General features: G+C 50.8%; 14 protein-coding genes and 2 non-coding genes across 16 annotated transcripts; 5 read left to right on the top strand and 11 right to left on the bottom strand.

Moving 5' to 3' along the window:
* Positions 1-4: 4 nt before the first annotated feature.
* Positions 5-1,996, top strand: GL50803_0036884 (Coiled-coil protein; the record flags this gene model as incomplete). The annotated part of the gene is made up of 1 exon (XM_001703904.2): positions 5-1,996. One exon carries the CDS (start codon positions 5-7, stop codon positions 1,994-1,996), a length of 1,992 nt encoding a protein of 663 aa, XP_001703956.2.
* Positions 1,997-2,051: 55 nt separating this feature from the next.
* Positions 2,052-2,122, top strand: GL50803_00dt0060. The gene has a single exon. It is a non-coding gene; the product is annotated as a tRNA-Gly (tRNA).
* A 607-nt stretch (positions 2,123-2,729) lies between these two features.
* On the top strand, positions 2,730-3,575 carry GL50803_00d117440 (uncharacterized protein; the record flags this gene model as incomplete). Its single annotated transcript, XM_001703903.1, has 1 exon — positions 2,730-3,575. The coding sequence occupies one exon, from the start codon at positions 2,730-2,732 to the stop codon at positions 3,573-3,575; it is 846 nt and encodes a 281-aa protein (XP_001703955.1).
* Positions 3,576-7,145: 3,570 nt separating this feature from the next.
* On the bottom strand, positions 7,146-7,991 carry GL50803_00117440 (High cysteine protein; the record flags this gene model as incomplete). The annotated part of the gene is made up of 1 exon (XM_001704207.1): positions 7,146-7,991. One exon carries the CDS (start codon positions 7,989-7,991, stop codon positions 7,146-7,148), a length of 846 nt encoding a protein of 281 aa, XP_001704259.1.
* A 607-nt stretch (positions 7,992-8,598) lies between these two features.
* GL50803_00t0060 lies at positions 8,599-8,669 on the bottom strand. Its single transcript has one exon. It is a non-coding gene; the product is annotated as a tRNA-Gly (tRNA).
* Positions 8,670-8,979: 310 nt separating this feature from the next.
* Positions 8,980-9,942, bottom strand: GL50803_005070 (uncharacterized protein; the record flags this gene model as incomplete). The annotated part of the gene is made up of 1 exon (XM_001704206.1): positions 8,980-9,942. The coding sequence occupies one exon, from the start codon at positions 9,940-9,942 to the stop codon at positions 8,980-8,982; it is 963 nt and encodes a 320-aa protein (XP_001704258.1).
* A 33-nt stretch (positions 9,943-9,975) lies between these two features.
* Positions 9,976-11,766, bottom strand: GL50803_005069 (Ubiquitin family protein; the record flags this gene model as incomplete). The annotated part of the gene is made up of 1 exon (XM_001704204.2): positions 9,976-11,766. One exon carries the CDS (start codon positions 11,764-11,766, stop codon positions 9,976-9,978), a length of 1,791 nt encoding a protein of 596 aa, XP_001704256.2.
* A 50-nt stretch (positions 11,767-11,816) lies between these two features.
* GL50803_0016086 (Ribosomal protein L8) lies at positions 11,817-12,572 on the bottom strand (the record flags this gene model as incomplete). Its single annotated transcript, XM_001704202.1, has 1 exon — positions 11,817-12,572. One exon carries the CDS (start codon positions 12,570-12,572, stop codon positions 11,817-11,819), a length of 756 nt encoding a protein of 251 aa, XP_001704254.1.
* Positions 12,573-12,643: 71 nt separating this feature from the next.
* Positions 12,644-14,269, bottom strand: GL50803_0016085 (uncharacterized protein; the record flags this gene model as incomplete). The annotated part of the gene is made up of 1 exon (XM_001704201.1): positions 12,644-14,269. The coding sequence occupies one exon, from the start codon at positions 14,267-14,269 to the stop codon at positions 12,644-12,646; it is 1,626 nt and encodes a 541-aa protein (XP_001704253.1).
* Positions 14,270-14,276: 7 nt separating this feature from the next.
* GL50803_0091374 (Coiled-coil protein) lies at positions 14,277-16,880 on the bottom strand (the record flags this gene model as incomplete). Its single annotated transcript, XM_001704200.1, has 1 exon — positions 14,277-16,880. One exon carries the CDS (start codon positions 16,878-16,880, stop codon positions 14,277-14,279), a length of 2,604 nt encoding a protein of 867 aa, XP_001704252.1.
* A 46-nt stretch (positions 16,881-16,926) lies between these two features.
* On the bottom strand, positions 16,927-18,447 carry GL50803_00100864 (Vacuolar protein sorting 26; the record flags this gene model as incomplete). The annotated part of the gene is made up of 1 exon (XM_001704199.2): positions 16,927-18,447. The coding sequence occupies one exon, from the start codon at positions 18,445-18,447 to the stop codon at positions 16,927-16,929; it is 1,521 nt and encodes a 506-aa protein (XP_001704251.2).
* Positions 18,448-18,482: 35 nt separating this feature from the next.
* On the bottom strand, positions 18,483-18,764 carry GL50803_009051 (uncharacterized protein; the record flags this gene model as incomplete). Its single annotated transcript, XM_001704198.1, has 1 exon — positions 18,483-18,764. The coding sequence occupies one exon, from the start codon at positions 18,762-18,764 to the stop codon at positions 18,483-18,485; it is 282 nt and encodes a 93-aa protein (XP_001704250.1).
* A 208-nt stretch (positions 18,765-18,972) lies between these two features.
* On the top strand, positions 18,973-22,107 carry GL50803_0014846 (uncharacterized protein; the record flags this gene model as incomplete). The annotated part of the gene is made up of 1 exon (XM_001704196.1): positions 18,973-22,107. One exon carries the CDS (start codon positions 18,973-18,975, stop codon positions 22,105-22,107), a length of 3,135 nt encoding a protein of 1,044 aa, XP_001704248.1.
* Positions 22,108-22,153: 46 nt separating this feature from the next.
* Positions 22,154-23,422, bottom strand: GL50803_009048 (uncharacterized protein; the record flags this gene model as incomplete). Its single annotated transcript, XM_001704195.1, has 1 exon — positions 22,154-23,422. One exon carries the CDS (start codon positions 23,420-23,422, stop codon positions 22,154-22,156), a length of 1,269 nt encoding a protein of 422 aa, XP_001704247.1.
* Positions 23,423-23,491: 69 nt separating this feature from the next.
* Positions 23,492-24,352, top strand: GL50803_0014845 (Tim44; the record flags this gene model as incomplete). Its single annotated transcript, XM_001704194.1, has 1 exon — positions 23,492-24,352. The coding sequence occupies one exon, from the start codon at positions 23,492-23,494 to the stop codon at positions 24,350-24,352; it is 861 nt and encodes a 286-aa protein (XP_001704246.1).
* A 16-nt stretch (positions 24,353-24,368) lies between these two features.
* GL50803_009046 (Sugar transport family protein) lies at positions 24,369-25,706 on the bottom strand (the record flags this gene model as incomplete). The annotated part of the gene is made up of 1 exon (XM_001704193.1): positions 24,369-25,706. One exon carries the CDS (start codon positions 25,704-25,706, stop codon positions 24,369-24,371), a length of 1,338 nt encoding a protein of 445 aa, XP_001704245.1.
* Between the last annotated feature and the right edge of the window lie 46 nt (positions 25,707-25,752).

The following is a 25,752-nucleotide window of genomic DNA, read 5'->3' as shown; positions in this document are numbered from 1 at the left end:
AAAAATGGCCAGCTCCATTATGAGCGACCTGTCTACCGACGACATACAGGAGCTGGCAGAGCTGGAGAAGCTCCTTCCAGCAAACGTACATGCCCAAGTCAAAATGCTGAAGCATGTAATCATAGGGCTTAAGAGGAAGCTGAAGGTTGAAAATGAGGCCCACATGGCTGTCCGGCGCGAACTGTGCAACTATTTTGCAGATTCTGATACAGACAATTCGTCCATATCCGCGCAAGGAAAATCCGATCGCAGAGCCTTGGCAGAGATTGGTAGCGCGGAAGAAAAGCTTATTTCAGTCAAGGCTGAGCTAGCATCCTTAACCTCCAAATATGGTGACTTGTACCGAAATCTGATCTACCTTCGTGAGCAGTACGAATTACTACGCAAGTCTGATGAAAGTAAAACGCAAAGGATCGCTGAGTTGACGTCCCAGTTAGAACAGAGCGAAAAGTCTGCCCTAAGCATGCAGGAGGAGGTTGGGCGGGCAAAGGAGCTACATACAAAAATGGAGAAAGATAATGACGAGTTGCAGGCAGAAAACATCAAATTGAAGTCTGAACTCAGCTCTACTAGCTATCTTAGTGACAAAAACGCAACAGATCTAAAGGCGCAACTAGCCCAGGCGTCTACTGAATTAGCTGTAATCAAGGATGCACACAATAGACTCAAGCTGGAAAATGAACGGCTCTATGACAAGCTCAGGACAACGGATGACAATAGTCGCGCATCAGCAAATGCAGAGTTTAGGAAGGAACTTGACTCCAAGGCTTTGGAAATAGCAAGGCTCACTGCAGAGTTGGAGGCCACACGAAAGGAATGCGCCACGATCCATGCACAGTATGAGGTGCTTCAGGCAGAAAGTAAGGCGCAGATATCACAATTGACAGAAAAGTCCACCTATGAACTCTCGCGCTTACGGACTGAATACGAGAGCAAGCTTGCCTCAGAACGAAAGCAGGCCGACAGCAATATAGATCTTCAGGCTGAAAAGCACTCTCTTGCACTTGCTACGGAGGCTGCACGTCATGACAAAGAAAAGAATGAACTTAAGCAAGATCTGAAGCAAAAGCAAACAGAAATAGACCTCTTGACCAAACAAGTTGGGGATGGAAGGAGAGCCCTCTTGGAGCTTAGGACCCGACGCCAAGCAGACGCTGATCAATTTTCGGCGCGGATGAAGATGTGCAAGATTATGTTAGAGGAGTATCAAGCACGCCTTATTGCAAGTGGAGAGACCGTTGATCCGCACGATTGTGAGCAGTTAAGCATGCCTTTCTGTGAGCTGCCTGACCCAATCAGAGCATTTCCAGTGATGGAGACAAACACTCATCATCAAGGGTATGCTTTACAACACCTACCCGGTAATATACCGGGGCCTACTCCCAGCAATCCTAGTGTTACTCAGCAGTCAGAGCAGCAGCTCCATAATGTTGTCCAGTTTGTTGATCCAGAGCCTAGTATCCAGATGGCAGACACCGTTGATATTTCAGTTAAGTCCAGCATAATCGAGCAAAATCAGTCGGAAGAATTGTTTTCTATAGATACAGACAAGGATGCCGATGAACTTACATATGAAATATCTATATCAAATCTCTACCTCAAACGAGATCTTCTCCCCGCAGATGCCTTGGAGAACACACACTATATATTCATCGTTGTGCATTTCTGGGACTTTCAGCCTCTCGTATCTCGTGCCATAGAATTCAATGGAACTCGACGGCAACTTCAGCTGGAACTAGAATTTGTAGCGCGGAACCTCTCTGTTACACAAAGCCCCCTCTTCGGGCTCTACGTGGAGACGCGGGGCGCGCGGGTCGAGGCCTACGGGGCGGGCGCGGCCGGGACGCGGCTGCTCGGGGCGGCAGAGGTCCGGCTCGGGGGCCTGCTCGACGGGCGGGAGGTGCAGGCGGAGGCCCCGCTGGTCTGGGCAGGCGCAGAGATCGGGCGCGTGGCGGCGCGGATCGCGGCGGAGCAGGCGCTCCGAGTCCAGAAGTAAACAGCACAACCTGCAAACACAGAAGCGCTTGTACTGTATGTGTTGGCGCTCCCGCGCATCAATGGTTTAGGGGTAGAATGCTTGCTTGCCAAGCAAGAGAGCCGGGTCCGAGTCCCGGTTGATGCACTTTTCGCCCGGCCCGAGAAAACGGCCATCATATCATTACAGGGAGCGGGCTCAGGTGCATCGGCCCACACTGCGCCGAGACCTCATGAGGACCTCCCGCCTACTGTGCGTACAGTTACCTAAACGCATCTGTAATGGCTAAAGCACGCGGCGAGTAAGCGACCAGTTGAGAGAGCAAAGGTAGCTACCTCAGCAGGCCAGAGCAAGCAAGTAGGCAGTAGATGTGTTCACTACCGAGCTCCCTCCTGGGGCAGCCCTCGGAGTGGGAGTCTCAGAGAGGAGGCCGCCGGGCACCCCCACCCGCTGCACGCAATCCGGTCCACACCACAGCCTTTCTACTGATACCCCTGTTGGTGGTGAGCACCATCGCAGTGACCTGCCGATCAGATGGGAACCATACAGCGACCTGCCAGACAGACAAGTGCGAGACGGTCGGTAGCACAGAGATCTGCACCCAGTGCAGGGCCGGGGCGTCCCGGTCGACGGCTTCTGCTGGCCCCCCGGCTCCATCCAGGCCGCGGCAGCCGGGTGCACCAAAGCAGACGGGGCTGCCCTCGACAAGACGGCAACCACCTGTGGAAAGTGCGGCGATGGGTACCTCCTCTTCATGGGCGGATGCTACAACAAGGATGCACACCCTGGCAGTGACATATGCACAGCAGCCAAGGATGGAGTATGCACTGCTTGTAAGGCAGATAACGGCCTGTTCAAGAACCCGGCTGCACCATCAGAGAAGGGTAGTGAGTGCATACTCTGTCATGATGCCACGGGAGCAAATGGATATAAGGGAGTGGCTAACTGCATACAGTGTCAGGCACCACAGAGTGCAGGAGCAGCTACATGCACTGCCTGTCAAGATGGATACTACAAGAACTCTCAGACATGTGAAAGGTGTGATGAAGCTTGCCTGACCTGTGAGACTGATGCGGCCCATTGTACCTTTTGTAAGGCCGGGAAGTATCTCGATGGGGATCAATGTGCTGATATCTGTGGAAGTGGCAATGATAAGTATGCTGACGAAGCTACCAGAACGTGCAAGGCATGTAGTACAATAACTGGGTGCACCGCGTGTGAATATAATCCAGTGACCAAGAAGCCAAAGTGCACCGCTTGTAGTGATAAGAAGGTGAAGACAGAGCTTGACGGGACAACCACTTGTGTAGATGCAAATGGGTGCGCAACAGATAACGTCGACGGATCCCACTTTCTAAATCAAGCTAGAAATAAGTGTCTTCTTTGTAGCGATGACAAGACTAATACTAGCAGTCCACCTAATAAAGGACTTAAGGATTGTGGTAGGTGCAAAAAAGAAAGGGATGATGCAGCTTCAACCTGCTCAGAATGTCTGTCTGGATTTTATTTAGAAGACGCTTGCAAGACCTGTGATGCTAACTGTGCCGTGTGCTCTGAAAAAACACTAGTGGATAAGTGTAAAATATCCATGCAAGAGTGACTTTTAACCGGGATAGATGAAGGAAAGTGCATTAAGTGTGATGCGAAGGCGGCTGAGAATACTTATGTCAGCGTTGAGGGCTGCCTCTCTTGCATAACTCCAACCACCCCAGGTCCGGCCAGCCGCGACCGCTGCAAGATCGGCTACACGTTACAGGGAGCAACGTGCGCGAAGGTATGCGAGGACGAGACTTCATGTAGAGGTACCTCCGGCTCTTGTGATGCTATAGTAATCGATGCTAATGGAAAGGAGCTTCACTGCTCTCATTCGGCAGAGGAGCAGATAACGTGCCAAATGATGGGAAGCGTGTTAATAAAAACAGTACAAACGGAAATACTTGTGATAATCCTGTCTGTGAGTCTTACAATCAGGGATGCTTCTTATCTACAGGCGGTACCACCAGGTAGTAGACCTACCCAACAGTTACATGTGCAAGAGAGCAGATGGTGGCATTTTCACAGAAGCAGCAAGCGACAAGTACTTCGTGGCCTTTGATATTATGCTGCTGGACTCGTCTGGGTGTGGTCCAGAGGTCTCACGAGTGGCCCTCGCTCAATTCCTGACCAATCCAGACGAGGGTTGGTTTTGGATAACATAACGAAAGATTCCCACCCATCAGTACATCCAGAGCCTAGCGCCTTCCCTGGTCGCTCTGTGGGTGTGTGCTCAGACCGAATGCGTACTTCGGTCCTTTCGGGGTTCAGGCCTTCTTACGGACTCTCTGGTCCACCAGTGGCGCCTCTTCTTGGTCTTCCTTCGTGGCGGGTGAAGCTCCGGTCGCTGTCTTTTTTAGATGCCCCGTCCGCCAGGGGCTGCCATCGGGCTCTCCGCTGGCTGGGCCCTCGGTGTCCGGGCAGCTGTGGCTCGAGTCAGTGCTCCCACGGTCGCGGTCACGTAGGTCTCAGTGGGCCGGCTGGTGGGTGAGGCAGGGGTATGGGGCGGTGAGGCTGGTGGGGACTGGTGGGGGCTGAGGTGGGGGGTGTCTGTATGTGCCCCTGGGTTCGGTGGGTCATTGGGGTGATCCCCGCTCTGTTTGCTAAGGTGGTTGTGTCTGATCCCCAGCCTTCGTTGCACTCCAAGACACAGGCACCGACGATCGTGTCGTGTCCCCCTGACTGAGTGCCTCCCTGGCCCCTGCATGCCTCGGGCAGTACTGCCTCTCTGCCTGGCCGGTACGTGAGGACTGAGGCAGGCCATCGCAGCCTCTCCTGTTGCTCTGTGCGTGTCTGCTGAGCCCCCTGGCATGCCCTGTCCAGTGCCTCGACGGTAGTTCGCCTGGGACCAGCAGGGGTGTGGATGACCCTGTGGATGGGATGGGGTTCTCTCGTGCCTCTAGTGTGATGGCTCAGAAGACTGGCATGGTGGGGCACCAGTGACTGCACTGTCTCCGTGGTCAGCTGTGCTGCTCCTGGTGGGTCCTCGTTGTGGAGCGCTGTGTGTCGTCCGTAGGCAGAGGTGATCCTCCTTGGTCTCAGGATGCTCTATCATGCAGAGAGGAGCACGCTGATGGTTACCCATACCTCACCTGCTGTGCCCTCGAGGAGTTCCCGATGTGGTCCACCAGGACCTTGACCCCTCCTCGTGGCTCTGATGACTTCTCGGGGAGAGTCGGGGCACCCTATACTGAGGGAGGCGTGCATGAGCTGGGCCACCCACTGCACTGCCTCCAAGGAGGTCTGCTATGAGAGGCAGTGGGATGATCGACAGCCCCTCAGAGTGGGTGGAGGGTGCTCGTGGTCGTCTCTGTGATCGGGCATCACTCTGATGGTCGGCTCCTGTGCCTTTGTGGTGCTCAGAGGTCACCTGTGCTCCATCGCCTGCTGGACAGCCGGGCCTCTTGTGGTGTCCGAAGGCCTCCTCACTCCTCTGGTCGCTGCCCCCTCGGGTCATCGATGGAGGCCAGCGGAGTCTTCGGTGAGTCTGGTGCCTGCCTGGGTGTCATGGGGGCTGGCAGCTGTCAGGGCTCTGCCACTGCTCACCTGCCTGGAGTGTGCCTCCCTTGGGCCTGCTCTGCTGTGCTGCGTGAGTCCTCTGGCTTCCTACCAGGCCCTGACTGTGAGGGTGACTCCACCTGGCCCTCTGATGCCCCTGTGGATGAGCATAGCAATGTGTCTGGCTAGGGATCTCTGGTGCCCGTGTCTGTCACTGCCTCTCGGGTGGCTGTCTGGGGCTCTCGCATGAGGTCTACAGTCAGCGTGTCCCGAGCAGACTCCAGTCCTCTCTGGGTCCACACAGTCTGTCCGTGTGTGGATGGCCCTCCTACACTCATGTCCATCTGTGCACACTGTCACTCAGCCTCGAGAGCAGACCAGTGCAGTCACCAGGGCTGCTGTCAGAGGGAGTCGTCTGTCACTACATCGCTTGAGCAGGCCATGCAGCCCAGGCTGGCTGCTGTGCACCCTCATGGCAGGGATACTTGACTCCCCTTGGTCATCCTCTCTGTCTGGTGTGCACGGCTCCTGAGGGTTGTCTGGGTGGAGGCACTCACAGACCACGAGCACACAGAGGGGTGAGTCACAGATGGACAGCCCCCAGTCACCACAGCTATGATCACCCCAGTCTATCGAGGGACCAGAGGCACATACAGACACCCCCCACCTCAGCCCCCACCAGTCCCCACCAGCCTCACCGCCCCATACCCCTGCCTCACCCACCAGCCGGCCCACTGAGACCTACGTGACCGCGACCGTGGGAGCACTGACTCGAGCCACAGCTGCCCGGACACCGAGGGCCCAGCCAGCGGAGAGCCCGATGGCAGCCCCTGGCGGACGGGGCATCTAAAAAAGACAGCGACCGGAGCTTCACCCGCCACGAAGGAAGACCAAGAAGAGGCGCCACTGGTGGACCAGAGAGTCCGTAAGAAGGCCTGAACCCCGAAAGGACCGAAGTACGCATTCGGTCTGAGCACACACCCACAGAGCGACCAGGGAAGGCGCTAGGCTCTGGATGTACTGATGGGTGGGAATCTTTCGTTATGTTATCCAAAACCAACCCTCGTCTGGATTGGTCAGGAATTGAGCGAGGGCCACTCGTGAGACCTCTGGACCACACCCAGACGAGTCCAGCAGCATAATATCAAAGGCCACGAAGTACTTGTCGCTTGCTGCTTCTGTGAAAATGCCACCATCTGCTCTCTTGCACATGTAACTGTTGGGTAGGTCTACTACCTGGTGGTACCGCCTGTAGATAAGAAGCATCCCTGATTGTAAGACTCACAGACAGGATTATCACAAGTATTTCCGTTTGTACTGTTTTTATTAACACGCTTCCCATCATTTGGCACGTTATCTGCTCCTCTGCCGAATGAGAGCAGTGAAGCTCCTTTCCATTAGCATCGATTACTATAGCATCACAAGAGCCGGAGGTACCTCTACATGAAGTCTCGTCCTCGCATACCTTCGCGCACGTTGCTCCCTGTAACGTGTAGCCGATCTTGCAGCGGTCGCGGCTGGCCGGACCTGGGGTGGTTGGAGTTATGCAAGAGAGGCAGCCCTCAACGCTGACATAAGTATTCTCAGCCGCCTTCGCATCACACTTAATGCACTTTCCTTCATCTATCCCGGTTAAAAGTCACTCTTGCATGGATATTTTACACTTATCCACTAGTGTTTTTTCAGAGCACACGGCACAGTTAGCATCACAGGTCTTGCAAGCGTCTTCTAAATAAAATCCAGACAGACATTCTGAGCAGGTTGAAGCTGCATCATCCCTTTCTTTTTTGCACCTACCACAATCCTTAAGTCCTTTATTAGGTGGACTGCTAGTATTAGTCTTGTCATCGCTACAAAGAAGACACTTATTTCTAGCTTGATTTAGAAAGTGGGATCCGTCGACGTTATCTGTTGCGCACCCATTTGCATCTACACAAGTGGTTGTCCCGTCAAGCTCTGTCTTCACCTTCTTATCACTACAAGCGGTGCACTTTGGCTTCTTGGTCACTGGATTATATTCACACGCGGTGCACCCAGTTATTGTACTACATGCCTTGCACGTTCTGGTAGCTTCGTCAGCATACTTATCATTGCCACTTCCACAGATATCAGCACATTGATCCCCATCGAGATACTTCCCGGCCTTACAAAAGGTACAATGGGCCGCATCAGTCTCACAGGTCAGGCAAGCTTCATCACACCTTTCACATGTCTGAGAGTTCTTGTAGTATCCATCTTGACAGGCAGTGCATGTAGCTGCTCCTGCACTCTGTGGTGCCTGACACTGTATGCAGTTAGCCACTCCCTTATATCCATTTGCTCCCGTGGCATCATGACAGAGTATGCACTCACTACCCTTCTCTGATGGTGCAGCCGGGTTCTTGAACAGGCCGTTATCTGCCTTACAAGCAGTGCATACTCCATCCTTGGCTGCTGTGCATATGTCACTGCCAGGGTGTGCATCCTTGTTGTAGCATCCGCCCATGAAGAGGAGGTACCCATCGCCGCACTTTCCACAGGTGGTTGCCGTCTTGTCGAGGGCAGCCCCGTCTGCTTTGGTGCACCCGGCTGCCGCGGCCTGGATGGAGCCGGGGGGCCAGCAGAAGCCGTCGACCGGGACGCCCCGGCCCTGCACTGGGTGCAGATCTCTGTGCTACCGACCGTCTCGCACTTGTCTGTCTGGCAGGTCGCTGTATGGTTCCCATCTGATCGGCAGGTCACTGCGATGGTGCTCACCACCAACAGGGGTATCAGTAGAAAGGCTGTGGTGTGGACCGGATTGCGTGCAGCGGGTGGGGGTGCCCGGCGGCCTCCTCTCTGAGACTCCCACTCCGAGGGCTGCCCCAGGAGGGAGCTCGGTAGTGAACACATCTACTGCCTACTTGCTTGCTCTGGCCTGCTGAGGTAGCTACCTTTGCTCTCTCAACTGGTCGCTTACTCGCCGCGTGCTTTAGCCATTACAGATGCGTTTAGGTAACTGTACGCACAGTAGGCGGGAGGTCCTCATGAGGTCTCGGCGCAGTGTGGGCCGATGCACCTGAGCCCGCTCCCTGTAATGATATGATGGCCGTTTTCTCGGGCCGGGCGAAAAGTGCATCAACCGGGACTCGGACCCGGCTCTCTTGCTTGGCAAGCAAGCATTCTACCCCTAAACCATTGATGCGCGGGAGCGCCAACACATACAGTACAAGCGCTTCTGTGTTTGCAGGTTGTGCTGTTTACTTCTGGACTCGGAGCGCCTGCTCCGCCGCGATCCGCGCCGCCACGCGCCCGATCTCTGCGCCTGCCCAGACCAGCGGGGCCTCCGCCTGCACCTCCCGCCCGTCGAGCAGGCCCCCGAGCCGGACCTCTGCCGCCCCGAGCAGCCGCGTCCCGGCCGCGCCCGCCCCGTAGGCCTCGACCCGCGCGCCCCGCGTCTCCACGTAGAGCCCGAAGCGAACACGAGATTGGCGTAGTATATGTGGCAAAATAATTTACATAGATACGATTGATAAAGCTTCAGCGTGGATTTGTCTGGCCGTTTTCTCTAGTGCAAAATCCTCTGCCTTGAGTGCCTCTATAACACGCTTAAGGGACGTTATTTCATTCTTATAGTTCAGAATCTCGCTCTCTAGCTCCTGGATTCGAAGTTTTGAAGCAGTAAGTTGATGCTCTACCTGGTCTGAATGTGGTGCAGTGGCTAGCGTGTCTAGAGAAGACAGCAAAGGGGCACCTTGCATTGCTGAGTGTTGCTGATACTCATTGTTTTCATGATGGATGCCCTCGGCATGTACCGGCGCAGGGTTATAAATCCGCCTTAGCAATGCCCCGACAGGGTCGGGAGGATAGTTGTCAGTTAAAGAAGCAGTAGACGGTGCAGAAGGCTTTGATAGCCCAAAGTCGGCATTGAGATTGGGAGCGGACGGGTGGTTACTAGAATGAGGTGTGTATATGGCTGTAGCAGAAGTAAGCACCTTAGATGCATTAGATAAGGAGCGCAGCCTGCTGTCGTTAGACGCGGGAGTGTTGTTAACGGCTGAATTCTTAAACCCGAGCTTACCAACGCTAGATGTAGAAGAGGCTCGCAAAACAGACTTTCCCATTCCTGACTTCCCTACAGCATGATCTAGGCCTGTTTCGTCTATGCTGCGCGTCAAAATCTCGCTTGTCATGCGTCCGTAATACTGCTTTATGTGTGACGGAAGAGTTGGAAGCGCTGTGTCTGGTGGACGTTTATTAAACGGATCGTCAAGCGTTCGCTTCATGAGCATGTCGAGGAGATAGACCCCGTAGAGGTTGCGATTCTTCTTCCATTCCAGATGGCTCTGCTGCTCCATTAGCTTCAGAACCCACTTTTCTATGATTATACGGCTCCCAGTGCTCAGCGACCCTGCCCGTATCCGCACCTGCTCGAGGATCTGGGACAGCTGCCGATCCAGCTTCGCAGCAGAATTCATCGCCAGCTATAATTTACTAGAACTTTTAAGACCTCATTCTGTCAGAAACGAAGCCGTGCATGACTTGTCATCCCAGTCATACGAGCTATCGTCGCTATCGCCATCAGTGGAGGGCAGATTCCTTTCTTCGAATTCGTTTGTCGTAATCCTGTAAATAAATTCGTTGAAGAGTTCATTGTTGCCAAACTCCGTTATGGGGCTGTCGCTGCTGATGCCTGACCTGTGGGCTGCTATCTGAAGCATGCTGTTGGAAAGAGAGTTACGGAGGGCATCGATACAATGAGGAATGGCAGCATTGATGTGGATCAACATGCCCATAAGGTTGAGGATTCGCTTGCGTATGCTCTCGTGAAAGTAATTTGTAGTACTTCCACGGAGCTGATCGTGTCCATGCAGCGGGATAACCAACGACTGAGTCACTGGATGTCCGCCAACGACCACTGCCGATGTTGTGGAAGTAGACAGTCCGCTTCTGCCTCTCTTTACTTCGTGTGAATGATTGACACTAGGTGTCGTGCGACGATTTAGACTCGTTAATTTCTGCATAAATATGTTGATATCTGTGGAAAGCGTCGAAGACATGTCTGATAGATCGCTCAACAGCGCTTGTAACTCATCTGTGTGCAGATACCGGACGTCGCGTGCACGTTGCAAGCACCGTCGCGCTTTCGAAATGGCTGTGCTCCCTTGCTGTCTGTTCTTCCTGGCTGGCCGGGGGCCTGTAATACTTGAAACATTGGAGTTGCACTCGTGCCGGACAGGACCCGAGCCGAATGGCAAGAGGACCCTCTCTGTTTGCGTGCTATTAGATGAGTAACGTAGTGCGTCACGAGGGTAAGTAGACCCCTGTCCTGGAATTGAGCCCAAGAATATTTGGCTGAATGGAGCGCGGTCTGCAGAACCAACAGGTCTGGAAGAGAACTGTCCACGACGTGGAGCATTCAGTGATCGCCCGTTTATTGGTGTAGTATTCGGAACGGACGGAACATGGAAAGCTGTTAATACAGGACCATGGGTAGCACCGTCAGTCGGCGTTGCACGGCTCTGTTGATTTTGTGCGTCTGTAGGAATTAGAACTGAAACAGTAGCATGCTCTGTCGGCGAAACTATTTGCTGCGGTGAGGAGCTGGCTCCTTCGGATGGAGCGGTAGTGTTGGTGGTGATGTTTATCACTGCATTGTACGAATCACTAGTGCCATCGTTGGGAGATTCGTCGGAGTAAAGATTATGCAGAAGTGTTGTTAGGGCTACCATGGGGTTAGAGGTATCTCCAGACCTTTCAGTAGAGTTGCTGCGGAGAGTTGTGGTAAACGTTCCACTAGCGGGAGGGGCTACACGAGACCCGCTCCCATCTTGAACTGTGAACAGACCCTGCAATATATCGCGTGCTATATCGACAGGATTAACATTCGACATTTCTGGGCTCACACTCATCCTCAAACTCGCAACGTCTACAGGCCTCCTGAGTCGATAGACATTTGGTGCTATCTCCTCAATCGTGGGCTGCTCGTCAGCTGCGTGGGCCTGGGGCAGAGCCTGAGTGGACTGTCTTTCCGCAGGAGGATCCAAATTATGAGAACGCCTTTGGACAAGAATGATAGAATTGTTTGTGCTATTAATCCCGCACTCATTAATGAGGTGCCCTGGGGGTAAGTTTGATATTATCCGACCCCTAAAAACCAATCGAAATTGACCCCGCTCTATGCCAGTAGACTCTGCTACAAGTCCGATCAGCATATCGATGGTTGCATCCGTAGTGACACTGACAGTCCATTCTTGGTGGTCATCGACCTTAATTATGCGCAGGGAAAAGGTCTCCGTCATAGCTTTTTTATAAGAGAAACAATTTGCTCCAGTGTTTACTTCGAGGTGCTTCATCTGCGCTTACCACCAGAGCAACCAGTGCGGCGAGCAGCAATAAGACCAACCTTCTGACCCGGGACCGCATTGCGCGGGACGCAGGAAGACACACCAATGTGCTGATGGTTACCACCACCATGGGGGTGGTCAACAGGGTTCATTGCTACACCACGAACGACCGGCCAGCAGTTTCGCTTTGCCTTGTACTTGTGGTAAGCGTTTCCTGCCTTGAGAAGGGGCTTGTCTGTGCGGCCGCCGCCAGCAACAAGGCCGATCATGGCACGAGCCTTCGAGGAGATCAGCTTCTTCTGGCCGGAGGGAAGGCGGATGCGGGTCTTGTTTGTCTCCATGTTGTGTGCGACAACCAGGCAGTAGGTCCCGGATGCTCGCGCTAGACAGCCACGGTCCATGGGCTTCTCCTCGACGTTGCAGACGTAGGTACCTTCGGGGATGTTCCCCACTGGGAGGATGTTCCCGATGTGCAGAGTGGCCTTGTTTCCAGAGAAGACCTCTTGGCCTGTGTACATACCCTCCGGGGCGATGAAGAGCTCGTTCACGCGGCCCTCCCCACGCATGTTGGGGAACTGAACCCTTGCGAGGGGCGCGCCGCGGCCTCTGTCGTGGAGAATCGCCTTGACGACGCCACGGACAGAGCCTGTGCGCTCTGCAAAATCGTTGGCGCGGAGCTTCGCGGCCCCAAGGCGTCGTGCTACGTGTGCGCGGAAGACCGATCCCGCACCCTTACGCTGTACACGGATCCTGCGTCCCATCTTCACAGAGCCAGAAACAAAAAAGGCCAATACGAATTCAAAATCAATTTATTTTTTTATCACACAGCGGATCAAGTGGGCGAAGACGACGGGCAGGGAGCCGGCTCGCTCGCGAATTTGAGAACAGTGCAGCCGTCCTCGACGTAGCGATGGCAAAAGTAGAAGGCTCCATTCCGTCTGTTTTCTTTGAAAGCTTCGGTGCAGGCCCCCAAGATGTCCACCCGATACCGGGGGCCCAATAAAGGCCAGGAGCCAAGGTCCGCGTGGTCCTTGATAGTGAAGAAGCCATCTGCGATGTTAATCACACTATTAAGTGTAAAGGTGTCGATGGCCTCAGCCATCAGAAGGGTCTTCCCCAGCTGTGTCTGAACGGACGCACTCTTGTCTAGCTTCAGATGCGCTTTGAGTGTAGCTAGCTTTTCTGCATACTGCGGCTTCGTATGGCTGGTGAGGAGCTCCTTATAGGCTTTCTGCCAGAGCTGCTGCAATGATCCTGCGGAATTGAAACACATAAACTCTAGGCTTGATTGGGTGCCAGTAGACGTGTTGTATAGGGAATAGCTAATCTCCTTCTTTGCAGTAAGAGACTTTCTATATGCATCTTCACACCGAAGCAATTCCTCTCTAAGCTGCTTTAGGTGCCTTCTGCTGCTCTCTGAGTATCTAGCCTCCAACTCATCTTGTGTTGAGTCTTCTACTTTTACGTGGTGGCATAGTAAAATTTGCTTTTCACTGTCATTTATGGCGTCTATTCTCATGTGAATCTGGTTAATCTTAATATTGGGGAATGGGCTAAGTGCCTTTATGATATAGTTCTCAAACTGGATCAACTTAGAAACGTATTCCCGCTCTGGCTTAGTCCCTATCACAGCCTGCATGATTGCCTTGATTGCCAATCCAGACTCCACAAGTTCACGGTATGTAACTGCTCTATATGGACACTGGTTGACACTCATGAGCTCCCGCAGCATTGTGTCCGTGAAAAGAGACGACGCCTCTATCTTCTCATTGTACTGCTCTTCGTCCTGAACCAGATCTGCACATGAAACCCTAAGCTTCTCCTTCTGCAGATCTTCGGGGAAGAGTATTTCTACGTAGTAGCGAGAGATTTCAGGATTGGCCAAGTAGCTGTCATAGATATGTTCCCTGCTCTCCTGATACACTTCGCCGAATGAATTGGCGTCAGACTGCCACATGTCGGGAGAAACACGGACAGGGATAAGAAGATTACGGCTATACTGGGGGAGGACGTTAGCTCCCAGCTTATTGAGCCGAAGAAGAAACATCGCGTGCTTCCGGATCACTTCTTCAAAGAACCACTGCGGAGAATACATAACAAGAAACTGTGCAGGCAAGATGACATTCTGATAGCATTTTGCTGTGATCTGGGGCTCAATGGGCTCCTGGGTAGCGAAGTTAGTAAACTGTTCAGACTCCTCATTTTCATCCTCAACCACAAATGACTCTGAGCTCTCCTTCAGCACATTGTCATCATCTCCAAGCCCCAGATCTATCTGCGTGGGATTGAAGTGCTGTGTAGTACTGTATGGTTTGGCAGACCCCCAAATCTGACTGTTGTGGCGGCGCTCTATCTCAACCTCTCGATCTACGACTGTCATCTCCATAAGGCGGCGGAGATCTTCTTCATCTCGCGCAAACTGCTTGACTCGCGAGAGGTCGGCCTTGTTCCATGACATTTTCTATTTACAGAACAGGTCTAACATTACTAGATATCAGGACACCCGGGCCTAAATTATGCCCTAAGAGGGGATCGTTCAGTAGATCTGCGGGAGGATTGAGCTGCTCGCCGATCCGTACGTGTTGCCGGTTAAGTGCATCCTCTGTCGACAAAAAGATTAACTCGAATCGCTTGATCTCTGATAAGGCAATCTCTGGAGATACCCTTCGAGAGATGTGATCGGTCATGGCGTCTAGAAATGTCTTGACCTGGCGTTGCATGCTAAGCTCGATCTCTTTAACTCGCTCTGCCACTAGAACCTCCTGGGACTTTATCTTTTCTTGCAAACTCGTGATTCTTAGTTCCTGACGGGCAATTTTATCTTTGTATTCATTGTTATATGTCTTGAGCTTTGACCGCTGGTCAAGAGCCTCCTTCAGATTCTTCTCTGCAACAGAAACCTCTTGCCGCATGCCTTCTATCGATCTGTTTAGCGTATCTATCTCCGCCAGATACTCCCGTGTGCGTTTGTCCTTTCCCTCGATCTCTCCGTTACAGTAGTCCAGCTCCTTCTTGACTCTAGCCAGCTCGCTGCGGGTCTGGTCGGCTTTCAGCTGGATCTCATATGTTCGAGTATTTGACGCATCCAGCTCCGCAAGAACTCCTTCGTGCCGCCGAATTACGGCTGAGGTAATACTGAGAATGTCTTCAAGGGTTTTCACGTTTGTTATCTTACTGACACGTAGCCTCACGGACATGTCCTCCACAGCCTTGCATGCAGAACGAAACGTAATGGAAACGCTGTCAAGCTCTTTCCCAAGCGTTGCTATGCGTTCATTCTGCTCAGTCATCATGGCCTCAAATTCTTGCTCCTGCCTTTTCAAATTCTCTCGATACTCCGTGAGAATCCTCTCTGAGGAGCACTTTTCAGTCTTGACGAATTCAATATCCTTTGTTCTGCTCTCTAAATGGGCCAGAGCGGTGTCCAGCTCTGCCTTTAAGGAAGACCCTTGCAGCTCCAGCTCTGCAACTCTTGTCTTCAGCTGGGAAGCCTGTGCTTTATAAGCAGTCAGCTCTGCGGTTAGCTCCGATGATCTAGTGTCGGCCTCCATGGTCACTTGACTGTGCAGTGCCTTGAGGGTATCATGAGCCTCCCTGATTTCTCTGAGCTCTCGTCCAGCGCTGGCGTGATCTGCTCGGAGCTTTGTGAGCTCCAGCATCACCTGGTCGTTAGTTGAGCGCAGATTCGTCAGCTCCACAGAGTCCATCTGGCGCCTCTTTAGCTCTGCATCTGCCGTTTCCAGCTGCTTGGTAAGAGCTGCTATTGTCACCTCCTTTGCACTGAGACTGGCAACTGTATCCTTCAAAGAATTAATTTCATAGGAATTTTGGACGTTGATGTTTTGCAGCTCGGTAATCATTTCAAGTTGTTTTCTTATGGTCTCCTCCTTCTCTGGTACAAAGCTGGCCACCATCCTCAGGTGTTCAACTTCTAAAAAGAGAGCCTTATTGTCTTCCTGGTACTTGATATTGTCGCGCCGTAGCTCGCTTAGTTCTGTACTTCTGGCCTCTAACGTCTTTTCAAGCGTGTCTGCCTGCTTTGCCCTGGTCTCCAGTGTTAGTTTTTCACTATGGAGATTTGAGATTTCGGCCACACGATCGGACGCCTCTCTGATAAGAATTTCAATTCTACTGGTGAGGTCGGAAACTTGATCTGCCAAAGACGAATTAGCCGCCTGCAGAGACTGCGCATGCATCTTTATATCTTCTGCCTCTCCTAATGCGAGCTTGAGCTGCTGTATTTGTCCCGCCTTCTCCATAGAATCATTTTTGAAGTGCTCTGCTGTCTGGCGGAACTGGTCCTCCTGAAGCTTCATATCTTCTACCACACGATGCAGATCAGCGTTCTGATTTCTCAATCCGAAGATTGTCTCCTGAAGCTGTGCGTAATCCTTTTGAAATGTTTCTATTTCGCTATTTTTCCCCTGGAAGAAGCGCTCCAGCTGCTGCTGATGTCCTTTCTTGATTGCATCTAACTCTTCTGCGTGTTTTACCTCTAATGAAGAGACATACCTTCGCCACTGAACGCCTATGTCCTCTAAAAGGCACTCGCTTTCATCTTGCGTGAGGCCTGCAGTGCTTGCTCCGCCTGGCTGAGGAGCAGATGGGACCCCAGTGGATGGATTCAGCTTGTTCTGAAGTTGTAAAATGAGATAGTGCTGCTGCTTGATTTTCTGCTTCTGCTCTTCTATTTGTTGGCATGCTAGTTTGAAGTTATTCTGCGCAGACTCTGCCTGCTTGCCCCTTAGCACGCTTTCTGCATCAAATGCAGACACTCGTTGCTTCCATTCTAAAGCCTGAGTCTCTGTCTCTGAAAGGAGCGTCTCCACTGACTGGAGGCGATGGCGGAGGGTGTCGTTCTCAGAGGAAAGAGACTGTATGGACAATTTTGCTTTGAGAAGAAGTTGGTCCCTCTTTTCTATCTCCGTACTGATTTCAGATGCAAAGGCTGCCTCTTTGCCGGTTGAACGGTCTGGGTGAAGCTCCTGCTCCAGAGAAAACACCCTGAGCTTCAAGGTGAAGTTCTCCTTCTGCACACGCTCGAGCTCGCGAGCGGCTTCAGTTTCCATCTAATAAAATTTGAATTGCGAAAGTTTATTCGTCCACTTATTATTCCTACGAACCGTACAGACCAGTCGAGGCACCATAGGGATTGCCATAGGGATTCTGACTAAAACTAGGAGTGCCATAAGGGTTTGCCATCCCAGAGCCCTCTGACTTATAAGCATCACCGTACATCGAAGATTGTGGGGGAGGTGCGCCATAAGGGCCACTTGGTGTTGATCCTATCTGGGGCGTAGCTTCAACGGAAGTGACTGAAGGGATGGTAGCAGCGCCTAGCTGCCCTTGGGGCTGAATAGGAGGAGGCATCTGAGACCCCTGCTGGTTTCCAAACTGTTGGTACTGTTGCGGCCCTGGCCCAACAGGCATGGCAGCCCCAGAGACAGGCCCGGAATGGTGTGGCTGGGGAGCGCCGTACGCCATCCCAGCGCCGTATCCTCCACCATATGCACTTCCATACTGAGGTTGCTGCTGAGGCACACCCGCCTGAGGCATCATGGATGACAAGCCAGCTGTAGGATCGCCGTAGGGCATGGCTGTGGACGGGGCAGCAGCTCCAGGGAAAGAAACCTGGGTCTCGTAGCGGGCACCTCCTGCTGTTGACATAGCTTGATCCACTGGCGGGTTGATATTCTGCTCTCCGGCTTCCTTCCCGTCTGGGAAGCCTCTATAGAGCGTGAGCTCGTGTGACCGGAAGTAGCTCCTACTCTCCGAATCGATCAGCGAAAGGACGACCGCATACTCTAGTTTTGCAATATCTGTACTAAAGGATGGAGATAGTTGCAAGTTTGACATGTATATTCTGAACGGTATGACTTCCTCGCGAGTTGGGGCACCTTCCATGATATCGTAGTAGTGTATGTCGTGCCAGGCAGAGGCGAACCACTCCGTAGAGCTCTTGCTCTTACGGAAGAGCTCCCTCCTTCTAATGATAATGGCCATTTCTTCCAGCTTCTTGGCCGCATGCACAAAGTGAACGCGCCCAACCAGCATGTCCCTTGAAATGTCAAGGAACGTGTTGTTGAGTTCCAGCTCCAGTTGCAGAGTGTCCTCCACTCCTATTTCCGTCCTGATGGGGATGGTCTCTAGCGGTTTAGGAAGGTACTTCAGACAAGCAAACTCTGTATCTCCAGAGTAATTGCCAGTCTTGGTCTTCAGAGTGCAGACTAGAAAGTACTTTATGCAGAACGCAGCATCCATCGCGTTAATAGTCTCACAGGGGAGCGTGTTCCCGGAGAAATCGAACCCGAACGTTTCGGGATATGTGAGGGTCCCTGCACCCTTGGCTATCCTTGCAACGGAGAAAAATGGAAGGCGAATGGCCTGCTCGTCGTTAGTCTCAACAACTCCCTGTAGTTCGACGACAACAGAGTCATAAGCAAGGCTCTTTCCTCCGGAGTTGCTGACTACGACCGATCCGGCAATGACAGTGTCTGCAGGCACGATGATGACTTCCTTGCGCACATCATCGTCTATCTGGCGCGTAATCTTGGGCAGAGTAAGGAACGAGGGTATATTCCAGTCGAAGCTGAAGAAATGAACCTTGTTACTCTTCACCTTTTGGGCCTTGGACATCTCCCCGTTACTTTTTAATATCCTGTTCAAAAAATTCACAACAGCGTTTTTTTGAGTGTCTGTACCGCCGAGCATGAGGTAGCAGGGTCTACATGCCGGCTACCGTGTGCTGGCTGAGCGTTGCCAGCGACAGGGATCAATCGTCGCTTGAGCGCTGCAGTCAAGTCCTTGTCAGTGGCTTCGAGGTAATTCGTCAGAGTGCTTAGGCGTCTGGGGTTGATATAGATCGGCAGTCTTTCGACATCTAGCTTTGGGGGGTACAAGGGATGGTACTGAACAGCGGCATATATTATGCCTTTGCTCGAGTCTCCAGGCATCAGTACTTCATCAAAGTTTTTCCTTGTAAATCATTATCATTAGACCTTCTATCAATGTCAATCACTTCAATAAAGAACAATCAGGCAGTTGTGCATGGCATCCTTCCATATGCTGGCTCGTGCATTTCCGACTTCATTGTGCTCCACACACTGATAGGTAGCATAGCATAATTACTTATCCCAATTTTAAAAATACTTTGTGTGGCCTATGTCCACAACCTATCACGTTCTCATTCCCACAAATGCTTGCATTCGCGGCAGTAAGTTTAAAAGCGTGTCTATGCCCGGAGATGCTTCGGACATTGAGTCTCTCTCTTCTTGGAGTTCTTCAAGGCTTATAAAAGATTCACGCTTCCTATTATATTATAGAGCTAAAAAGTACAAAACATCAGATAACATTACTTCAGTACGGCTTTACCCAAATATCAAAGCAACTAAGGGAGTATCTACATTAGAGACCCTCTTTTCAGATAATGACACTAAGCAATCTCAGGGAGTCCGTGGACTAATGGACCTTGATCCCATTGATAAGATGGCATATATCTACAAGCTTTGTAAGCAGATCCTTGAAGCCCTCAAGGAGCTGTACAAAGTGCTAACGACACTTCGTAAGAAAGATCCCGATATTCCGTATAGTCATGGGCTCCTCACTCCTTCGTCCATTTACCGGTATCCTAATGGTCAGCTAAAATTAACCTTTTATGGATTGAGAACAGATTCTCAATCTGATAATATTTACTGTGACCTGCAGTCTCTGGCTTCCATATACTCTAAACTCTGCACCAAACTACTCGTCGAGCCGGATCCGTCCTTTAATGCTACGGTTGAAAAGCTCCGATCATCGGATAGAGTGTGCCAGCTGAAAACGATGCTTGATTTTGTAGAAGCACGGTTATCAAAGCTTTCGGGTTCTTCTGGTATTGTCGGGCATTTGATACCGCCGTCTGATATTGAGAGCTCCATAAAGGATGGGGCCAACGAGCTGGCACTACCAAGTAGTATCGAGGTCGACGAGCTTGAGAAATCCAGTACCACAGGCATCTCTGCGTCTGCACGGTCGCTGCATTCCATCTCTGACTCTGCCTCCACTCTGTGTCCGTCTGGAGAAACAACCACAATGCTTCTAGAAAGCGGAATCTTGATGCCTGCAAAGTGTCTTGACCAGATACATCAGCACTACTCCTACCCAGCAGGACAGACCAACCCCGAGGGTCTTTGCTCTATAGATGACGGTTACACGATGACTATCCTGCTAACTGCTCTGCAAGACATACAGATGGTGTGTCCATATCTTACGTACTTCTCTATTCTGTCTTCAAAGCATCCCATTCAGGAGATGAAGAAGAGCATATCTGAAGGGAATGTCCTGCAAATCTTCACAATGGACAATGTATTTGAGATGCTCAGGGACTTATCCCAATCAACGCCAATTATGCACGAAACCTTGGCGAGGCAAGAGATAGTCCTCCAGATTCTCAAAATAGCGTTTACTGGAGCAAGCCAGAGCGAAGAGTATGGCAGCATGGATGACGCTAAAAGAGCCCTACTCCATGCCAACATGCCCCGCTTCATAAAGTTCATGATACAGGACGTGAATCTACACCCCTATATCATGGTGACAGATCCAAACCTTAAGTCAAGAGAGGTCATGGAGAAAGAAATATGGGGCCTCATTGATAAGGGTGTTGAGTGCTACCTGAGCCTGATAGCAGGTCGAGGATGGCTTTGCAATGAGGCAGAGAAGGGCGACACCACATCCCCTAAGCAGTCAACTGAGATTGCCAATTCATGCATCACTTGCCTCAAATCATATCTGCATGTAGCCATTATATCCTATTCAGAATCTTTTACTGATCAGATAGATACCAGCGAGGCGTGCATGTCCATTGCCCTTAAGTGCGTAAAGCTATCTATCTTTGAAACAACTTTCTTGATGTACTTTCACAGCAAAAGATGCTCTCATGTTCTAGCGAATAACATGGTTGCTGCACTTATCAAAAAGGATGCCTCTCAGTCTTCCACCTGCTCTGCTATAGAATGCTCTTGTATATGTGGGCTCTTAGTAGTCTACTTGACAAGCAAGGGGACTAAGTACTTGAGCAGCACCCTCATAAATGAACTATTATTCATCATTACCGGCTGTTTAGAAACATCCATAGCTGATGCTTCCTCAGAAGAATATCAAAAGATACCGCTAATAGCTAAGGTCCTGATTAACTACTATGTGCTGTACCTCTCGCAGTGTGCGATAGAGCTGATTAAAGAATCTACGGGCGTTGAAGAAAACATTAAACGCTGCTTCGTTTGCCTAAACGTATTTGTCAGCAAATTGCACAAGGTGCTTGTGTCTTCTAGCCAACAAACATCTAATCAGACACATGGGGGCCCTGACCGATATTACCTTTTAGTCTATATCGCACTGGACTGCTTGGCCAAGCTTTTCCGTTGTATTGGGGGAATCGAGCGCTTGATGGTCAGGTGGCTGGAAAATATCTACATAGGAGACGAGTATGCGCAGGTTTACCGACCTATATGTTCCAGAGAAGAGCCTCTGTTCCTCAGTTATAGTGATCTTCCATCTACGGCAGCCCAAGGGATAGGAGGCCCGGCTATTTGGCAGATGGAAAACTGCCGGCAGAATAAGAAAAAGCTCCTAGTTATCTATCGCGGCACAGTAGACATGCTTACTCCACAGCTTGCAGAGCTTCTGAAGTCAGTCTCGCGATATCCTGCTCTATCCAATTCGTCAATTGTTCATGTGAGGATAACGGTTATACAAAATGTAATCATAGAGGCGCTATACACCGTTATGCAGCACGACTCCAAAACGTCAACACAGCAGTATATGAAGCCTATGGCTGCCCTGGGCCTAAGAGGTAGACTGGAAGCTTTGCTTTGCAACAGTACCAGAGACATTCAGTCACTCCGAGACAGCGAAAGTAAGGAAGAAAGAGGTTTGGTGGGCAAATCATCAAATGCTACCAGTGCTGTACGCGATATCTACACTCACAGCACAGTTCGTAGAATTGTGGACCTTCATCTGGGGATAAACGAGACTCAGACTTTTTACATCCGACACCTGATGTGCGAGAACAATATCTCTAGAGACGACTTTGTATTTGATGTCGGCAACATTACTCGCTGGAATAAAAACGTCTATCTGAAGGCGGCTGAGTCTCTGCAAACTAATAGAAGCTTTGCTACGTTCTTAAAAGTCTTCGATATCACACCTAATATGGTTTTCAGTGTAATGGCAGCAGATACCTTTTATAGAAATACTCCAATTGAACTTCTAAAGAGTGACAATGATGCAACGGTAGATTTTCGTGACATGCCTGTGTAAGTGTAGATCTTGTCTGCTCGTTAAACTGGTGCTACGTTGGTAGTCCTTACTTACCAGGATATGAGACATCTGAGCACATACTGTTAACGAGTTCATCTAGCTGAGATGCTGCGTTAACCAGATCGTTCAGAAATGGATCGAAAACAGGCGCGGAAGAGCGACCTCCTTGCGTGCCAATCACAGCCTCATGACACTCCTCCTTAATGAGTGCGTTGAGAAAGTCAAAGGTTGGCCCATTAGGCATGTATTCCTGAGCCCTGATGGGAACACCAATAAGGTCATCGTGGGAGAGAGCGCGTACTTTCACGTCAGAATGGTTGTTGAGAGTAAACATAGGCGTCGACGGTGCGTACTGTTGCGTGGCACAGGGCGGTGTTGTCGGCTTAGGGATTCTGGTGGGTCTTCTCTGAAGTGGCTTGGTGATACTCTGATGCACCCTAGAAGGCTGCTGTGGGTGTGTCTTCTCTGTCATTCTTGTTAGTTGTGCATGGGGCACTTGAGGTGGCTGCGCTGCCTGGGGTGTCTGCGGTGTCGGCCTTTCTAATGGCGAGGGTACAGTGGTAGATACAAGATGGCTGGGTGTAGTGATTTGATGTGGCTTGATGGCCGCGACGGATATGGCATCCAAAGCGGTTTTTACTAGGTGCGTATTTTGAGTAACTAGCTGTGTCAGCATGGTAACGCTCTGAATGTACGGGTCCTGCGGAGGATTTGGAGAGTCCTTCTTCTGACGCACTGCTTTAACGATCTCTCTATCTGATCGCCTAACTGAAGTTACTGTGAATGCAGGTTCATCTACGACTCGTTCTTGATTAGGATCTACAGATGTTGTCGAGTAGATGTAATTTAGAAACTTATGGGACGGTGAAGGGGTAGTAGCGGTTAGAAGCTTGGCAAGAGTTGCCGACGATACCGTCTCCGCGCTGTGAAGACCTTCAAAAGTCACCTTAGATGCAGATTGCGAAGCAGGTAAAGCATCATCAGCTGGATTGGTAGTAGCCAATGGTGGTGCATGATGAACGCTAGTAGATACCTCAGGAATAAGGAGCCGTGACAGGGGAGCAGCCAATGAACTCTCAGATTGAGGAGGACGATTAGATAAATGAGACTCTACTATGTGCGAGCCCACCATAGATGAGGACGTAGAGCTGTTGAAACTCGTGACGCTATCTGTGAGCTTCAGATAGGCAGAATCCACTGTTGGTACATAACAACGCTCTAGTATAGGATCTGACCGTCTAACTGGCACAGGTATGAAACTACTGGTTTTGCGTGCGGCGGTTTGAAACAGATCAATACCAGGCACATTCTCCATACGACGATTTCCGTTCTAGCTTTAAAATTGGGCTTCTACGCCTTTTGCTTTTTCTGGGACGACTGCTTCATGAAAAGTTTTACGCCCTATCGGCTAGTACTGTTTGAAGGAGTCGCAGATGCATTTATGAACTCGCTGATGGAAACTAAGGAGTGGCGAAAACTGCTGGGCCAACGACCTGTCCTGCGCATGGCACCCGCGTCGCTAAAGGACAAAAGTACCTGCGAGGAGGACATACGCACGCGATTGAGGGAAATTAACGAAACAATCTCTAACGCTCTCTTGGATGGAGAAACGGCCACCAACCCGCATAATGAAGACCTTTACAACCATACGAAGCAGCATGGTAGATTCATCTCTTCTGTCCTAACGCGAGCATCCAACTATTCACTTTTAAGGCCATATGTCGAGCAAGTTAAGGCTATTCTTGCCCTTGATTTTCGCCGTCTTCGATCTTTGCTGCCCAGCTTCGACCTCCCACACTTCACTGAGAACTATGGCATAGACACCTTAGTGGCAATCCTTGGTGGATACCTCAATATCTTTAATACCTACAATCCACAAAGCTATCCTCGGCAAACGATAGCATATTTGCTTGACAATTGCACCAGCAAACTGCAAAAGCAGCTACTCGAAGGCATCCAGGAACGTATCCGAAAGGACGTGGATACACACTTCCGCCTTCATCACATTCGAGGGGTTAAGTGCACAGGGCTTGACCTACATTCGATGGAGCTACACTTCACTGCTATACTGACGGGAGCGTATGCCGTGACAAATAGGTCCGGACAAACAGTCAATGGGGGGTATAATAAGTCTAGAGACTACCTGGTAGACTACAGTTACCGCTACTACAATGGTAAGTGGTTGCTCTCCGCCATCAAGATGAGCATTCTGTCCATATCCGCAAAGCCGACGTATTTCTATTGACTGAGGAGGCCACCACTTATGCACTTATCTGAGTACTATTCATCTGGATCTCTTTACCATCAGCACCTGCGTTATTGTCTGAGATTGCGCTTCTGCGCTGTGGCCGTTTGCATGTGCGTCCTATTGTCAGCCCAGACGTCTCCTTCAGAAACGCTCCTATGAAGGCACAAAGGAGATACTGCCCTGCGAGGATAAAAGCAATTGTCTGGTATTCTGTCAGTGAGTTGGTGCGCAATAGAAGCGGAAATGTGTTTTGAAAAATAGCCCCACCGAGTGCGGGGAAGAAGTTAAATAAGCCTATCGCTGTTGCAAGGATATCTGGAGGCACCAATTCCTTACACAGCGTGTAGCCGATGGGAACAGTGGCCCCAGTCAGGATCCCGTAGAAGAAGTACACCATTCCGAACTTCCATCCGGCTGCCTGTTCCTTGAAAAACGCTATACAGAACATCAATCCTGAGACAAGTAACGGTGTTATAATATGTGGAGGTTTCCTTCCAATGTATTTTGCCATGTGGGGTATAGCAAGCCCTGAAATGATCAGCCCAATGCTTTGAAGCAGAAACATCCATGTAGCATATGTATGTGACAGGGATTGATTTAAGGATGTTATGAACACCACGCCAAGGAATGCGGAGATGGTATAGTTTGCCCCAGAAAAGAAGAAGTAATAGATCAGGAGAGGTATGAGGGATACTGCGGCCCGCGTACGGCCTAATTCTCGGAATCCGTTTTTGAAGTCTTTAATTGCGTCCTTTGTTGTTTGCTTCCCACCTGCGTAATACGAAGGAGGATAGCTTCCCACTATCCCCACGATTATCGAAGCTATGAGCGGACATACACCGAGGATAACAAACAACAACCTTATTCCGATAGCATCGGCGAGGTGCCTTAACGGTGCTGAAGCCAGAAGGCTCGCGAGCCCTGATGACGCCGCAAGACTGCCTGTGCATATCACAAACTGCTTGGGTGCAAGCCAAAGCATAGCGTATTTGACTGTTGCTACGTAGAGACACGCGCTACCTATTCCAGCCAAGCCACGGAACGCACAGGCAGCAGGGAAGTTCACGATACACCCCATTAGTATGGATCCAGCAGCTATGAGGAACCCCGACACAAACACAACCCACCGTGCCTGCAGAATGTCTACTGCAAGCCCAGCGAATGGCTGGAGGGCGCTGTAGGTGTAGAAAAAGGTTGATACCAGGATTCCAATCTTGTCCAGCTCAACTGCATACACGCCTTGCATTAGGTCAGTAATACTTGTGATGCATATGCGGTGAATATAAGAAAACATGTAGGCTAGACTGCAAAAGGTTATGGTTATTATTCCTTGACGCGCGCTTGCTGCCATTTGTTATATAAAAATAGCATCTGTAAACTGTAGAGCCAACTGTAGA

The sequence above is a fragment of the Giardia intestinalis genome, chromosome 5 (assembly GCF_000002435.2).
Source record: "Giardia intestinalis strain WB C6 chromosome 5, whole genome shotgun sequence".
NCBI lineage: Eukaryota > Fornicata > Diplomonadida > Hexamitidae > Giardia > Giardia duodenalis.
Note: the sequence above shows the minus strand (reverse complement) of the source record. Positions and strands in the feature narration are given on the sequence as shown.